The following is a 17,547-nucleotide window of genomic DNA, read 5'->3' as shown; positions in this document are numbered from 1 at the left end:
AATCGCGATATTTTACAACGCGATGACCCGCTATACAGTAGTAAGTACGTCTAATTTCTCGTGTTGTCCCATTAGATGGCACAATCCTCGGCTTAATCCATCAGTATATTGAAGTTGTGTTGATAATGTTGATGTCACTGGACATAACATGCTAGCCGGATTATATATGAATCGGGAACTATCATAGGTGCAATAAGAAGGTTTAGACTTGAAGTCGTCAATATTGATATCCTGCAACACGTCTTTGTAATTGAACATTTTAGTTTCAATATGTTTGGTTTACTAGTGTACAGACTGATCTTTAAAATAGGGAGGTGTTTTCGATTGAACTTATTTATTATAAAGTATTTTGCTTAAGTTGACTAGATCGACACATGTGTTGGCAAAGGAAAGTATAAGAATGATCTTTTCTCTTTTTCATCTTTTCAAATGCAAACTGGTACGAAAAGTCTGTGACTAGAAATATCCGAAATGATAGCTGTAAGTTTGTATGTGTTTGAGTCTTTTTAACAGTGGATTCAAAACATCAGTTGAACAGAGAATGAAGTTTTGAAAAGGTTAATGAATAAAGCCTCGTGCAAATGGGATGAATACCAAACGGCTTTTGCATCAATGGCATCAGGTCATTAAAAGAGACATCATGAGAATAACTAGATAGAATGCTTATGCCAACAATAGGTTGTTTCATATATTCCATTGGTAAGATTTGTGTCCAAACGTTACACGATATTACCTGTACCAAGTCAGGAATATGACAGTTGCTGTCCATTCGTTAATGTGTTTTTTTCATTTGATTTTGCCATTTAGTTAGGGATTTTCCGTTTTGAATTTTCCTCGAAGTTCAGTGTTTTGGGGATTTTATTTTTTACTAGATTGAAATAATAATTTAAATATATATATATATAGATATAGATATGGGAAGATGTGGTATGAGTGCCAATGAGACAACTCTCCATCCAAGTAACAATTTATAAAAGTAAACAATTATAAGTCAAGGTACGGTCTTCAACATGGAGCCTTTGTTAAACCATTCAAACGGAAAACCAACGGTCTGATCTATATAAAAACGAGAAACTAGAAAAACATTTTAACTACATAAACATACGACAACTACTAAAAATCAGATTACTGACTTAGACATGTGCAAAAATTTGCAGCTGGATTTTGAATTTTTCATTACCGACAAAAAAACAGATAAAATAAATACATTTTTGTAAAAAGATATACAAACCAGGATGATAAATCATTATAAATTTAAAAAAAAATTATAACTATGCATTCTGAACAATATCTGTGTTCTGTCAGTAATTTCGATCATTGTACTTCATTTTGTGTTGCCATCCACCTAAAGCCATCACCTTATCCAATGCATTGTACAACATTGCTGATTACGGAGGTACATGGTTTGGTGCGAAATTTATTTAGTGTATAATGCCACTCGCGGTACTATTGGCTTTTAATTGTTGGTCATCGTTCATTGTCCTCCTTACTGACCACAAAATCAACACCTTACACCTTGATAACCTGAACACGATGGAATAGGCCTAATTAACGAACAGCTGACCGTAATTCGTGTTTGTCTTTGGTGAGAATGATATCAAGTCATTTACAGGAACTTTTATTCAACTTCTTATCAAAATATTCCTTATATAAACTGATCACAACTTATTCTGTTATCAAACCATCAACATGAAAGTTACAATTCTGTGTTTCGTTGTTCTAATTGGTGAGTTGAATTCTGTGTTAAGATTTAAAACACATTAACATACACAATTTTCTCTGGAATTTAATTTAAATTTTAAAAGAATTATAACTTTGTCAATGTCTTCATCAATATGCCCATCTCACTTGCTTTGTTTTGCAGGGATATGCAATAATTCATGATATTTGTTCGTACAAGACATAATTACAAGCATTATTCTGTTACGTATGTGTCGTATAACGTAGTTCATCAATCGTTATGGAATTTCTTTTCATTATTCCTAAATCTGATCTACGAAAAACAGTGGGTAATAATGGAACATGTTTTAATAACTTGTTTTTCTTTCATATTATTTGTACTTAAAAACTGCATTTGTAATCAAGCAACAGGATTTGATACTTTTGACAAATTATCAGGTTTTTTAATAAATGTGTATTCGTCAAATGTGTTGAAATAAGATATTTTATTCTACAAATATACAATAAGAACATCTTATAAATAAATTGATATGTAGTACATATTTGTCGTCGGTACATTCCTTTCTAATATCAAATAAAATGATGATTATTATTTCAAATAAACTTTTTTAAGTTCTAAATTCAACACATTTCCATCAGTTGTTGTTTGTTTGTTAGTTTTCTATGTTGTGTCATGTGTACTGATGTTTGTCTTTTTGTCTTTGTTCATTTTTAGCCATGGCGATGTCAGTTTGTTTTAGATTTATGAGTTTGACTGTCCCTTTGGTATCGTTCGTCCCTCTTCTATATATATAATCACTTTAGAATTATCTTAGATTCAACCCCTTTATTTGACCTGTTTACATATTATGTCACATATCGGTTTAAATATAATGGAATTTCATGAAACTGTCATACATGTGAGAAGTAAATCTAGCTACAAAAGCAGGTTAAACCCACCATTTTGTTTCTTTAAATTTTTCTGTATCACGTACGGAATATGGCAGTTGGTATCAAATAGTTCGTCTATCTGTGTTGCATTGACGTTTGGTTTTTGTTGGACTTCAGTGTTTCTGTTCTGCAGTTGTTTCACTCTCATAATGTTTCACTCGGTTTTAGTTTGTAACCAGAGTTTTTTTTTCTCTCAATCGATTTATGACTTTTGAACAGCGATATACTACTGGGGAATTCATCAATTCAAAGGAGTCACTAGATTAGAGAATTAGAAAAAAATATAAAAAATTAAGCTACTTTAAAACGCAATAAAATACCTTGAAATGCAGTATAATACTTTGAAATACAGTATAGTACTATGAAATGCAGTAAAACACATAAAAATGTCGTAAAATAATGAGACTTTGACCAATAGATAAATTAAACAAATATTTAGAACATAACCGATAAGACTTGCGTGAACCCCGTTTCATGATTAACAGTATACAAATTAGCAAGGTGTGCCTACAAAACTGTCCTGTTTGATCTTCAGTGACTTTCGAAATATTGAAATTGAGTATAATTTTACGACATATTGATGTACCACAATGAATCGTTGAAATGAGAGTCTGGTTTTAGAATGTGTTATAAGAACATAAAATGTGACATTTTCTTTTTCTTTTTTAGCTGCAGTATATGCAGAGAACTGCCAAATGGCCAGTGACTGCACAATGGAAACTTGCAGCTCTGGAAGCATGGTAGAGTGTCAACATGGAGTTTGTACATGTGGAGGCGGTGGAGGCGGACACGGAGGTAAATTGAATTATCCTTTTTTTTGGATTTTTTGGTCTTCAATGCTCTACAACTTCGTACTTTATTTGGCCTTTTATAACATTTTTGATTCGAGCGTCACTGATGAGTCTTTTGTAGACGAAACGAGCGTCTGGTATAAACATTAAATTGCATTCTTGGTATCTATGATGAGTTTATTTGAACTGCTTTATTTCAAGATGGAAAATTCTAATATATTGATTTAAATGACATATTAAAGTTTATGTCTTTCGCGTAAGTTTTGAAAACAAAATGTGTACACAATTGCTTGAATTTACATAGATTTTTCATGCAAAAACTAATTTTTGTGAGAAAAAAAAATCTATTAAATAAAAGTTTGAAATAAAATATGAGAAGATATGTTTTATAATAGTCCTTAAGAAAATGAATAGAACAAATGGTGTCATCGATCTTGTTTTCTTTATACAAGTAAAAAAAAAGGGAAAAATTTACTTTCAGTCCAGTATTGAAATTTTACTAGAAGTTTTGTCTTCCATCCAATGGCTACGAAAAGTCGATTCTTAAAACTAAAAAGATGTGTTATTTGTAAAATCATTCTATCTTTTGCAAAACATCAAATTAATAGCTTTAGAACTAGATCGGTTGTGATCTAGTTGGTATGGAGTGAATATATATCAATGAAGCTTATCACAGTAAAACAAATATAATAAATACTGCATATATTTTTTTCTCTATTATTTTGTATTATAGGTTGCACCGACCAAGCTGACTGTCATGGTCATCATTGTCCACATGGTCATGGTATGCCACATTGCATTGATGGTCATTGTGATTGCAAACATTAGAATATTAATAAAATATAGAATCATTATTGTCCTTTGCTAAGCAATGGGTAGTGTTAGACCTCATGTCTTAGGATATTTGTCTTAAAATGGTTGCTTTACAAATATTGAAACTGTAATGTAATTTGATAGCATCAGTCTCAAATCAAAGTATAAAAATGTGATAGGGAGGGAATTTTAACATATGCACAATACGTCGAGAAGTTATTTTACTTTTATTTCTTCATGTACTGACATTGGTTTTGATATCGGTTTGAAGTTCGATTTCTGATTTAGCTAATGGGAAAGATGTCGTATTAGACTAGACAGTTTATGAATCAGATACTGTTAAAATAAAGAATAAATGTATTGTTCTTAAATACATTGTGATAATACAACTACATGAAGACGAGCTGCTTTCCAGTATGCAGCACATCAGTCTTGCATCGGTTTTTGGTGGTGTTGTTCAATCAAAGGCTGCAGGATATTGTTTGTGATCTCATGTATATATTCAAAAAGAAGATGTGATATGATGTCCCGAGTCAAGCAAGCTATCACGGGATCACAGAGGCAGCTGTATGGGGTTGTAACTTGTTTACAAATAACAGAAATTAAAATAATACTGACAAAAAGTTTATTAGATTTAAGCAAAGAAAGAAATATGTTCTAAATTAAACATCGATAGTTTCAATCATATACATTTTATTTTCATTCTAGCATATTTCTAACCTTTATGTAATAACTGGTTCGATTCTAACCTTTGATACATTCTGTGTAGCAATGTAAAGTATGTCTCTGGGCAACATAAATTCACATAATTGTCAGGAAAATTTATATTTGTTTTTGATGTATCAATATTTAATTTATCCATTCGGGTTTTTTTTCACAAAGATTATTTAACTTATACCTACTCATGAATATCAAACCTACATTTAGGCCATATCTATAAAGATTGTCCAATTTTGTTGTCACAACGAATAAGCAGAGGCTTTTAGAGCCAGTGTCGCTCAACTACATCTGAAAGAATGGTAACTTTTTAGAAATAAACCATCTTCATAGGGATACCGGCATAACTCTGATAAAAGGTAACTGACAATGTCAGTCATCTGACGCATTTAAAGATATTATACTACTGGTCATTTTCTTTTTAAAGCTTTTACTTATGTACAATAGTTTTCAAGGGAATAGGGAAAACACGCAACAAGTGGTAAAACTTATCATTAAGGAGCAATACTTCCTTCAGAGTCGACTGAATATTTCAACCATGGCTTAATAGTAAGTCTTGCTGATCATTTTTGCGATTAACAAGTTTTATTTTTCTGTTACATTTTCCAAAATAAAAGTCAAAAATACATTAAAAAAGGGGGGATAAGTTATACATCAACAGCAATAACTTCAATAATAAAATAACTAACGAATTCGGGCCTGTGACTTATTTGTTGCTGTCTTGCTTATTAGGTTTGCTTTTTAATGTTGTGATCTTACAATAATAACTTTCAAACTTATAGATAAAAAAAACATAAAAAATGGGGAAAATCGCCATTAAAGGATAATTACTTTAGAAAGGTGTCGACTGACGATTAAGAACATTTGAATTACAGAGACGTTACGCGCGATGTTCGTACATGTAAGCGTAACATAACGTCGCGAATATTTCGTAACGTTCAAACCAAAACTTCGACTGAAACGTTAGTTTTAAGTATGTGCGACATTCTTGTAAGACTCCGCAAAATCGACAACGCGTTTGAACTACTTATCGAAAATTGAGTGTACTTTAGATTTTTGAAAAATTAAGAAAAACAACATTTTGAAAAATAATAAAATTCTACCATTATAAGAGCTGTGATAAGCAAACAATTGGTGTAAATTTGAGTTGAGTTCGTTTTTACGTCAAAAAATGGCGGTGCGACAACCTTGTAAGCCTTTGAAAAATCGCTCAAAAATTACCATATAACATTTTTCAGGATATTTGTTTTTAAATTCATAAAATTAAGCAAAATAACATTGATGTAGTAAATACAAATACTAACCTTTTTCCTTTTAGATAAATGTATTTGATTCTCAAATCTGGAATACCAATTTTTTTCTCCCGTGGAACAGATTTGCCCTTGTAGTATGGAACACTTATTTTTTCTATGACGTCATCAAAACGTCATAAAAAATGCATAAAATATGAAGGAACCTCTTTGTTAAATAATGAAAAAAACGTTTTTCAAAATATTGAATAGTTTAGAAGAAAATCACAGTTTAGTGGTTACAATAAATGAAATATGTTACACGGGACAACCTAAAAATAGCCGTTTTTCGAAACTGAAGCTTGTCGCATGCAGCATAAAACGTAGTTTGAACAAATATTTTTCTTTTTTATTTAAAAAAACACATTTTTGATCAAAATGCGTACAATAGCAATGAATATGATATCACAAAATAAAATATTTTGGACTTGCATTATGTCAACTACACCGATTTTCCAATGAGGTACGAACATCGCGCGTAACGTCAGATCTTTTTAAATCATCTTGCTTTTATTGATTCTTTATGCATTTTAAAACTGCCTATCTATTATAATTATAGATATAATAGGCAAACATTTTTAAAATGGTAAAATTTGTCGTTTAATGGCAGTAACTCTTGTAACAATTCGTTTGACAGATGATATATCAACAGTCATTGGGTCTCATCATTTAAAACATTTCAACATTTGTCAGATTTCCTCTATCTGTAGCGGTTTTCAAGAAAATGGACAGACGATATATTTCACCCATATTCTCTATTTTTGCCATAATGGCCATGTTTGTTGGCAAGCGGGGTCATCGGACACAGTATTTCAACTCTATACACCACTGACAATTGTGACTTAATTTTGTTAAATTCGGCTCAGTAGTTTCGGAGGAGACCATCTTTGTTAAATTTGACGGACGACTACAGACGACGAACGACAAGTCATGAGAAACGGTCACATGAACTTTCTGATCAGGTGAGTTAAAAACAGTAAATAGATATCCTAACTTGTCAATTCTTTTTTAATTATATTTACATTTGTTAACATTTATATGCTTGTCGTATTGAATATCTCTTTTATTCTTCCATCGTGCATTCTAAAACTCACATCTACGCACTATAACATGATTCCTTTTACTAATATTATATCTCAATGCTTATTAACAGGAGTAAGACAACAGATGCCAACAGTGAAAAACAAATTATGAAACAAGAATGTGTCCTCAGTACACGAATGCCCAACTCGCATTATCATTTTCTATGTTCAGTGGACCGTGAAATTGGGGTCAAATCTCTAGTTTGGCATTAAAATTAGAAAGATCATATCATAGCCAACATGTTTACTAAGTTTGAAGTCGGTTGGACTTCAACTTCATCAAAAACTACCTTGACCAAAAACTTTAATCTGAGGCGGGACAGACGGACGAACGGACGAACGAACGGACGAACGGACGCACAGACCAGAAAACATAATGCCCCTCTACTATCGTAGGTGGGGCATAAAAATACTAGAATTATAACTATGAATGTCCGATTGCGTGTCGAGTACTTTAACTCAGTAGGTCACATTCGTGACAAGGGAACGGGATTGAAGTAACGACATAAGGTAGCATATTAGTCTATTGCAATAAAAATTCATATTCAACAAAGTCCTTATATTTGTATATAGTAACATTCATTTTTAGTGGAAAAAAATTTTAAACAATGAATTAGCTACAATTAAAATTTGCTTGCCAGACCCTCGCTGTGATCACAAATAGATAACTCTGGCTCATTTCCCAATCAATCTATCATGAAGGGAAGATAATTAATGCATTGTTCATTCATAGTCTATTTCAAAAATGATATTCTTTATATTGGTATGTAAAAATTTTAAACGTTTCAAATTTATGAAATTATATTCGTACATCAATTGTTTTGATACATCAATAACAAATCTGAAATATAGTGCATTGATTCATTTTGTAATTATTCAAAATTATATCAGAAACCTAAACATAATTATAAAAAAATGAACCTGTTAAGGAGAGACAACACTCATATAACTTTTTCGCATTGGCACATAATACCACGGAATGTCACTCTTTCATACAAATGGCACATCCAAATAATTAATTAACTGTGCAATCGTGCTCCACCTTCATTGATGATTCTGAATTATAAATATAACCAAAAGTTGTTAATCTATAGATAGTGAAGACTAATGAAAGCTAACCCACTGTAAAAATATTTCTTTGCACTTTTTTAAAACTTCTTCAGAAAAATTATCGAGCCACTTGACTTTCATAGCTCAAAATTAACGTTTTTACAGAATATTTGAATAAAGTAGTTACAGATTATTCGCTTCTTAAAGTGTAAGACGCAATAAAAATCGTATGCTTGCACAATCTTACCGTAATACGGATTTAATTAAGTCCTAAACATTTTGACATATCTTCGTATATTTTTATCGAAAACCGGTTTTAAACAAATCACAAGTACGTGTTAAGATCCGACTAAATACCTATTTCCCGATATGGTCAGGTAAAATTGCGACATAAGGCCATACGGTGACACATAGTTGTTAATTTCTGTGTCATTTGGTCTCTTGTGGAGAGTTGTTTCATCTGCATAAATGGCATCAGGTCATTAATGGAGACATCTTGGGAATATTTAGAATACCAACATTAAATTGATTCATATTCCGTTCTTAACATTTGTGTGTAACTTCTCTAAACGTTACACGTAACAACTAGATTGAAATAATATTAAGACAAAATATATTTACCATATTTATTTTTTCATAACCAACAAAACAGATAAAAATGAATACAATTATGTAAAAATTTAAAAAATAAATAATACGATTTCATGAATCAACAATAAATATATATACAAAATGAGGATGATAAATAGTGATAAAATATACATTTTTATGATCATGGATTCTGAACAAATAGTTTTCTGAAACAGTATGTAATATCTGTGTTCTGTAATTTAGTAAGATGGTTGTATATCTTTGGCCATTAAGCCATCACCTTATTCAATATGTTGAACAACACTACTCATTACTAAGGTACATGGTCTGTTCAGTTAGTTCGATCATTTTCTTGTATATGTTTGGCCATCCATCTAAAGCCGTCACCATATCCAATGTGTTGTACAACACTACTCATTATTAAGGTACATGGTCTGGTGGTGCTGGATTTATCTTCTGTATTTACCTATGAATGGAGAATTTGTGAATTTATTTGTTTTACTAGACAGAACTTAAATGAGACAAAGAAAAGTTTAAGAAAATGTATGCTGTAGTTGAGTATTTAAGTAAACTATATTTGGCTTAACTTAATTTTTGGTCCTCATTGCTCTTCAACTTTGTACTTTATTTGACCTTTTAAACTTGTTTTTAATCGAGCGTCACTGATGAGTCATTTGTAGACGAAACGCATGTCTGGCGCAAATATAAAGTTTTAATCCTAATTTCTATGATGAGTCTTTTTAATGCATTGCTTTTCCTGCCCATCCACCAAATCCACGAAAATTGGCACCCCACGAACATTAATAAGAAATCAAAGGTAGGTCAATGAGAGTGCACACAAAACGTAAAGACACCTATTGTTTTCTGTCTGTTTTATCATCCTTACTGTAACATCAAACTCAAACTTACGTGTTCCGATAAGTACATATTTATTCCAAGCTCTTGGATAAGTTGTTCTTTACCATAGCAACCACGTTTGTCTATTTTGTTACCAAGTATAAGAATCGGTACATCGGATACCATTTCATCTGTTAGAATACCCTGAATAAAAAGTTAATCTGATTATAATAATTTAAAACTATTTTTCTACATTATTTGTAAATGTTCTCGTTTAATCATTCCTGTTTATGCGGATTCAAACGCTGATAAAATATCATTAGACATTTAAATGTATTTCCGATGTTCATACACTCATTATTTATAATGAATATCCATAACTACTAACTAAATCTATCTGTTGGTTCGGTCTTGCATCGACTGGAAATCATGCAATTTCCTCCGGTTTTTTCTCTCTTCTTTTAATGTACGAGTTTTTGGCGCATCGGCAAACAGAGTTTTATAAAATAATAAGAAGATTTAGTATAAGAGCCAAGAGACAGGTCTCCATTCAAGTCATAACGTGTATAAAGTAAACGATTATATTTAAAAGTACGACCTCCAACACGGAGCCTCTGCTCACATCGAACAGCAAGCTATAAGGGGTCCAAAAAAGACCAGTGTAAAACAATTTAAACAGAAAAACCATCAATCTTATCTATATGAAAAACGAGAAACGTGAAACACTTATCATTTACATCAGCAAACGACAACCACTGAACAACAGGTTCCCGACTCCCTGCGTTATGTCTACTTGCCTCTTCTGTAACAACAGTTTCGTAGGACCCTTTGTGCTATGGGAAAAGATACATATTATTTTTGATAGATTTCAGAAAAAGGTCAGATCAGGTTTAAAATGTTAGATTGCTTATTATTGTAATCATTTTAGATCTATGTTAACACAGGATTGTATGTGCTAATGTTATTAATTTCACTGATTTGTTTGGTGTTTTTTTTTTGTTGTGTGTGTGTTTCAGCATTAAATGACTTACAGTTATTTCTGCTCTAGCCTCAGGAAGTCTTTCAATGTCACAACCGTCAACGATAAACACTATACCATCAACTGCTGGGAAATATGTCCTCCAAACTCGTCGTGCTGTTTGAATAAATACCACAACTATATAAGAATAGTATTAGCAACAACTCAATGTTGAACATTCACAAATAAGTATAATCGCCCAGTATAGCGATAGGAACAGAAAACGCTTTTTATTAAACATGCTGTTTTATTTGACATCTGATTCATTTATGTATCTAAAATTTGAACATTCATTTTAGCAACTCTGCTGGTTTCGCTCTATCGTTTTTTCTTCTTCCTTAAACCTTCAACCCTTAAATACATAACACCAATTCGTGTTCCTGATGCCTGTGGATAAAGGTCTGTTTTGCAATGGTTTAATTTGATAATGCTTTTGGTTTTACTGTGTTATAATTACCTGATGCATGTCCTCCTAGATCGTATGCTTGGAAAGTCACTTTACCCACCGTAAGCTCCTCTGACCCTGGTTTATAAATAAATTGAATAACATATTAGTTTACTTATGTTGTCAATGCAAGGAGATATAGATGGTCTGAACAAAGCAGTGCTTCATTCTGTTTTTGAATGTTCTAAGTCAAAAGCCTGTAATTAGTTTTTGATTGTTGGTATATATCAATCTTATATGTTTTGAACATTCAAATTAAAATCTGAATGTTTTATCGCGTCCTTTGTGGTATTGGTGTTGCTCACTGGACTTTGTATATCTTCACAACCGTTTGTTTGTGTGTAAAAAAGGAAATATAAAGTATACAAAAAAGAAGATGTGGTATGATTGCCAATGAGACAACTATCCACAAAAGACCAAAATGACACAAACATTAACAATTATAGGTCACCGTACGGCCTTCAACAATGAGCAAAGCCCATACCGCATATAGTCAGCTGTAAAAGGCCCCGATAAGACAAAGTAAAACAATTCAAGCGAGAAAACTAACAGCCTTATTTATGTAAAAAAAAATGAACGAAAAACAAATATGTAACACATAAACAAACGACAACCACTGAATTATAGGCTCCTGACTTGGGACAGGCACATACATAAATAATGTGGCGGGGTTAAACATGTTAGCGGGATCCCAACCCTCCCCTAACCTGGGACAGTGGTATAACAGTACAACAAAAGACGTCAATTAAACCAGTTTTTGTAAAAAAAAAAAAATCCCAAACATAGAAGTAACCCAAGTTACAAAAGTATCCGCCCTGAATCGTCCTTAGACTCAACAAGTAATACATGAGTACTTAAGAATCAAACTAAAAGTAAATGAATACAAAATTATGATGTATAATCGTTTTACATTGAACCCTTGTTGTATATAAAATTTTATATCTGGCGTGATAAAAAGGAAAACATAACAAAATGACGGTATCATCCTATGCAATACTGTGTATATATAAAAACTTACATGGTTGATTTGTCGGTGGATGTTGCACAAGACGCCCATCTTTTATCTTCGATAGAAGGGTTGATTTTCCTGCATTATCTAGTCCTATGATGAGCAATTTGCATTTCTTGTTCATGAAACCTACAATCGGAAATTTAATTATTATTGTACTTTCTGAACTCAAGTAAAAGGCTTTTTTTCGTTTACTGTTACATGGTTGTATAATATTTCTATCATTTTCTCTTGCAACTTCATTCTGCATCAACTATGCTATAAAGTTTTTAAAACTTGAAAAACAGAGCAGATAATAAGCATGTCAGTTGACGAAGAAGCGCTTTAGAATGTCTATGTCAATGTGTACTCTCTACTTGGTAAATTTAATTCTAATATTTTGCGACAATGTTGACCTATAATTGGTGTTGGCTAATCTTTTTAAGTTCTTTTCTATCTTATTACTCCTCAAGTATTTAAACATCCTCGCTTTTGTTATTAAGTCGCGTTCCTAATAAATAGCGCTTTTTTACGAGAGCTACATTCAAATATTTTGTTTTCATTCTTTGCGTTAACACATGTGTCGATGTATATATTCTATCAATCAAAGTTATATAATTCGTTGAAAACACTGTCAATTCAGACATGTTTTTGACGTTCTTAGGTATTATATTGATCACATTTTGAAATAGCCTGTATGAATCTGGTATTTTCGTTAGTTAATTATTAATCCCATTCAAAATCCACACAATAATTTTAATGTAAAACAAAACTAACCGATGCTTTTCTATACACAATAACTATTTGAACGTTTACTCAACAGTTTCTAAATATTTATTGAGTACCTGCCCCCCCCCCCCCCCCCCCCCTTTTCCTTTTCCATTTAATTTTTCAGTATGTTAACTATACAATGTGCAATCCATTTACGAACGCCAAATTAATGATTGAAGTGTTAACATGCGCTTCCATATAATATACAACAAAAACTAGTTCCTTTGAACTGTGTGCCATTCTATTTAAACAGTGAATCTCTCAACGTATATTTATATGTATAACTATTTTAAACAATTTGTCTTATGATTTTTTGCTTTATATGCATATTCATTTTTCAAAATGCATACAAAAAATTTCACCCGTACGCTAAATAAATTATTTTATTCTATATTGAAAAATTAGCTTATAAATGTGTGTTCAAAAGTTTTTATCAATAAAGACCAAATAGGATATTATATTAAATAAATAACTTATGATATAAAGATATGAAAACATAGAAATTAAAATAAACCTACCGAAATACTGCAATACAGTTATAAACCAGTCAAACAAAAACATTTTGAAGATTTCTTTGCATACATACAATATCATAAATGATTTAGTTAAATGTTTGTATTCTTTTTATACAATTTCATGTTCTATTTTTAGATATGTCCGTCATTCCAAACATGTAACGGCATCCACGCTGGCATTGCTCAATATGTATAATACACGACGACAAATCGGTGCTTTAACTTTCGCCATGGGTATTTTCCTTCAATATTAGTATGAAGTATAAGGAAATTAGATAACAACTCAAAAAACTAAAATCACCTTCATGTATTCGATCAGTTATTATCAATCGTGTTTACGTGTTATGATATTTATTTATAGATCAAATACACGTTACTTAAAATAGATTGAGAAGTAAATTATTTAGAAGTTTCAATAAAAATAAGGAGAAGTCGTTAACAGTCGTGGTACGCAACTAATGAATACTTTTTGTAATTTAAATATAGAAGATATATCTGAGTTTTAAGTCAAATTTGTGAACATAAATTTGAAATAAGACAAATGCCTTTTAAACATGATTTGCGAAACAAATTACTATTTTACAAAAGTAAAATTTCTGATTTTTTTTACCCTCTAGTCACAGGGAGGTGGAAAAAAAGAGGGTGGTATGAGTGTTCCGCAAAACATGGTTCCTTTTCATGCCCTGCATGATAGGTATAACAGGGTCCCTTTTTCATGACCTGCTTCAACAGTTAGAACAGGGTCGCTTTTTCGATCATGTCCTGCTGGTGAAAACAGGTTTTTTAAAACAAAGTATTTGTCTAATACTAGATCGCTTATTTAATTGTTAAAATTTAAGACACAGTCTAGAACCCGTGTCTAGAACAGCATTTATTTTATACGGTCTAGAACAGGGTATACATTTTCTGAGCGTGTCAAGAACAGGGTATAATATGTTTTTCAATGTTTGTGTAGAACAGGGTATGTTTTTCAAGGTTATCTGGTAGGAACAATAATTTGGCAAGTGCTGTCGGCACAGTTTTACCCGAAAGGATAGTCAGATGAAACTTTTGTAGAAGAAAAGCAACGTTAAACTGTCCGAGCATATATATATTTTAAACTTATTCCGATGAATTTTGAAATTAAGGTACCAGGTAAAATTCGTATACTATCTTAATAAAAAACATAACTGGTGGAGTTTTTATTCCCCTAGAGTATTACCAGCCCAGTAGTCAGCACATCTGTGTCGACATAAATTATCATTGATATGGGCATAATTATAAATTAACTGTTTACAATATTTTACATTTCCACCATGGAATACTAAGAATTTTCTACCTCAGGAAGATATTACCTCAGCTATAATAGACAAATCTTTTGGGAATTTTTTGTCCTCATTGCTCTTCATCGTCGTTATTTATTTGGCATTTTAACTTTTTTTTATTCGAGCGTCACTGATTTGTCTCTTGTAGGTGATACGCGTGTCTGGCGCAATTACAAAAAAAAATTTAAAAAAAGCATGAATTTCAAAGAACACTTTTTTGTTGTTTTTGTTTTGTAAAACAGGACAATGTAGTCATAATAAATGATCGACATAAGATTACTCTTATTGCAAGATAACCTTGCTATCTCAGAAGACTTTTTAAAAGTTGATTCAATCCCAACATGGACATATAAAAACTCAATAAAGATACCAGGATATGAAACTGTTTTGTAAAACAGGACAATGTATTCATAACAAATTAATATATGTAATAACAATGATAATTGTTATGATTTTATGGAAATGATCCTGCCTGGAATTAAATGTATATCATTTTTATAGAATGAAGATACTAACATCTGTCTGAACTTTTTTAATGTTTCATTCTGGTTTATAAAAAAATGTTTTTCTGTTGCAAATCATGATGTATTGTTTTGTGTAAACATGTTATGCTGCCCATCAAGGGCCCTTAATTGGAATAATAAATATTTTTTCTTCTTCTTCTATTGTCAATTTATAATTGTCAAATAACTTTTGTATTTAGAGCATTATTTAAACAAAAACGTCTTTTGTATACGAAATTTGCGTCAGACGTGCATATTTTTTACCCGTGTATCTTGGAAGAATGCATTTATTAAATGTATATACAGTCTGCAATTTAGATTTACCTCAGGATCATCTATATTTTAACCCATGTTACCGCCATAGTTCAATTAAATCTGAATAGCATCCATGCGCTAGTGTGGGTTAATTCATGTTTGAATTACTAAAAAGTATGATCTATACACTAGTCCTTGTCTCCTGCGTCCTATGATTTGGCTTTTCTACTACTGTTTTTGAAAACAAATACTAGTTAAAAACAACCATACATCAGATCGTTTTTGAACTGCTTATTTTACAATAGAATAGTTTCCAGATTAATTTTGGCGTTTTGAATTACACCAGGCTTTCATCGAAACTTCGTGGTTCGGCATGTTTAAATAAAATCATGCTTACATTACACTAGAGAAGTATCCATCCTCAAAGCCATGTTTTGATGTATAATAATTACACAAGACTTAAATCCAAACGAAAGAATTTAGCAATATTCTTTAACTTTACTTTCCGCTATAAATATGATGTTCTCTCACTAAATAATTAAAATTTTGGTGACTATGTTGAACGCATCTATCCCATCGAACTAGAAATAATGGATACAACAGATACAGTCAAGTCTGTCTCATATCTTGACTTATATCTAGAAATTGACAATGAGGTTGGGTTAGAAAATAAAACTTATCGACAAAACAGATGAGTTCCGCTTCCCAATTGTGAACTGTCGATTTCTATGAAGCACCATTTCATCAGCGCCTGCATTCGAAGTTTGTATATCCTAATAAACTTATTTCCCCGGGCTTGTGTTTTCCTATCATGATTTCCTTGATAGATGGTTTGTGTTCATAAGGAATCAATTAAACCAAGAGTTCCGAATGGTGAAGTTGAAATCATTCCTTTGTAAGTTTTACGGAAGCCATCATGAATTGGTTGATCGTTATGGAATAACCGTTTTACAGATGGTATCGGATATGTTCCTTATGTTGTACCTACAATCCACTTTCCTTTTCACTACAAATGTGACCTACCGGATAAAACTTTTTACCTGGTTTGTAATAACATGAGCAACACAACGGGTGTCAAAAGTAGAGTAGGATCTGCTTAATCTTTTGGATCACCCGAGATTACCCTCAGTTTTTGGTGGGGTACGTCTTGATTAGTCTTCAGTTTTTTTATGTTGTCATGTGTGCTGTTGTTTGTGTGTTTGTATTTTTATTTTTCAGCCATGGCGTCGTCAGTTTATTTTCGAACTATTGAGTTGAACTGTCCCTTTGACATCTGTAAACACATTTATGTAGACGAACCTGGGTCTGAAGTATCAAATAATAGCTAGGTACCTTTGATAACTATTTACACCACCAGGACGATGCCACTGCAGGTGAACGCTTCGTCCTCTAAGGGTATCACCAGCCGAGTAGTTCGCAATTCGGTGTTGACGTAAACATTAATTATATGTGGTCGTTTTTACAAATTTAATGCTTGCAAAAGTATTTTCTTATCCCAGACATATTTATATTTAACCTGCGTTTCCCTCAGTTTAAGTTTGTAACCCGGATTTGTTTTTTCTGTCGATTTATGAGTTTCGAACAGCGGTATACTTCTGTTGCCTTTACAGATTACCGTAGCCGTACCCGTAACTTTTTGGAATGTTGTGTCCTTAAAGCTCTTCGACTTTGTACTTGTTTTGACGTTCTACTTATTTTGATCTGAGCGTTACTGATGAGTCTTATGGAGACGAAACAAGCGTCTTGTGTATATAAGTATGTCACCGTTGATAACTATACAGTATCAAAAACAGTATTCATACTTATCACGTATTTTTATATTTATTTCAGTCAAGGTAATGACACTAACAGTTTTATATCCTGGTATCTTTATTGAGTTTTCATATGTCCATGATTGGGATTGAATCAACTTGTGAACTCTTTTTTAAGATAGCAAGGTTACAAATCATTTGGATCTCTTCCTGAATT

The 17,547-nt window shown here is 31.9% G+C and overlaps 2 protein-coding genes across 2 annotated transcripts; one reads left to right on the top strand and one right to left on the bottom strand.

The window, feature by feature from the left end:
• The first annotated feature begins 1,580 nt into the window (after positions 1–1,580).
• On the top strand, positions 1,581–4,253 carry LOC134686395 (serine protease inhibitor Cvsi-2-like). Its single transcript, XM_063546066.1, has 3 exons — positions 1,581–1,726; positions 3,280–3,405; positions 4,135–4,253. The coding sequence occupies exons 1-3, from the start codon at positions 1,690–1,692 to the stop codon at positions 4,227–4,229; spliced, it is 258 nt and encodes an 85-aa protein (XP_063402136.1). The 5' UTR covers positions 1,581–1,689; the 3' UTR covers positions 4,230–4,253.
• A 4,897-nt stretch (positions 4,254–9,150) lies between these two features.
• On the bottom strand, positions 9,151–13,620 carry LOC134686393 (GTP-binding protein SAR1-like). The gene is made up of 6 exons (XM_063546065.1): positions 13,521–13,620; positions 12,262–12,381; positions 11,256–11,321; positions 10,812–10,915; positions 9,853–9,984; positions 9,151–9,409 (listed from the first exon to the last, which is right to left on the bottom strand). Exons 1-6 carry the CDS (start codon positions 13,594–13,596, stop codon positions 9,275–9,277), a joined length of 633 nt encoding a protein of 210 aa, XP_063402135.1. The 5' UTR covers positions 13,597–13,620; the 3' UTR covers positions 9,151–9,274.
• Between the last annotated feature and the right edge of the window lie 3,927 nt (positions 13,621–17,547).

Source organism: Mytilus trossulus, chromosome 10 (genome assembly GCF_036588685.1).
Source record: "Mytilus trossulus isolate FHL-02 chromosome 10, PNRI_Mtr1.1.1.hap1, whole genome shotgun sequence".
In the NCBI taxonomy this organism is placed as follows: Eukaryota; Metazoa; Mollusca; class Bivalvia; order Mytilida; family Mytilidae; genus Mytilus; species Mytilus trossulus.
This window is presented reverse-complemented; position numbering and strand designations above follow the sequence as displayed.

Bases quoted from the DNA above. Each gene is read 5' to 3' on its own strand.
- LOC134686395 (XM_063546066.1), top strand. From the start codon at position 1,690: ATGAAAGTTACAATTCTGTGTTTCGTTGTTCTAATTG. The intron at 1,727-3,279 runs GTGAGTTGAATT...TTTCTTTTTTAG, and splicing joins GTGTTTCGTTGTTCTAATTG to CTGCAGTATATGCAGAGAAC. The intron at 3,406-4,134 runs GTAAATTGAATT...TTTGTATTATAG, and splicing joins CGGTGGAGGCGGACACGGAG to GTTGCACCGACCAAGCTGAC.
- LOC134686393 (XM_063546065.1), bottom strand. From the start codon at position 13,596: ATGATATTGTATGTATGCAAAGAAATCTTCAAAATGTTTTTGTTTGAC. The intron at 11,322-12,261 runs GTAAGTTTTTAT...TTTATAAACCAG, and splicing joins TCCACCGACAAATCAACCAT to GGTCAGAGGAGCTTACGGTG. The intron at 10,916-11,255 runs GTAATTATAACA...TTATTCAAACAG, and splicing joins TCTAGGAGGACATGCATCAG to CACGACGAGTTTGGAGGACA.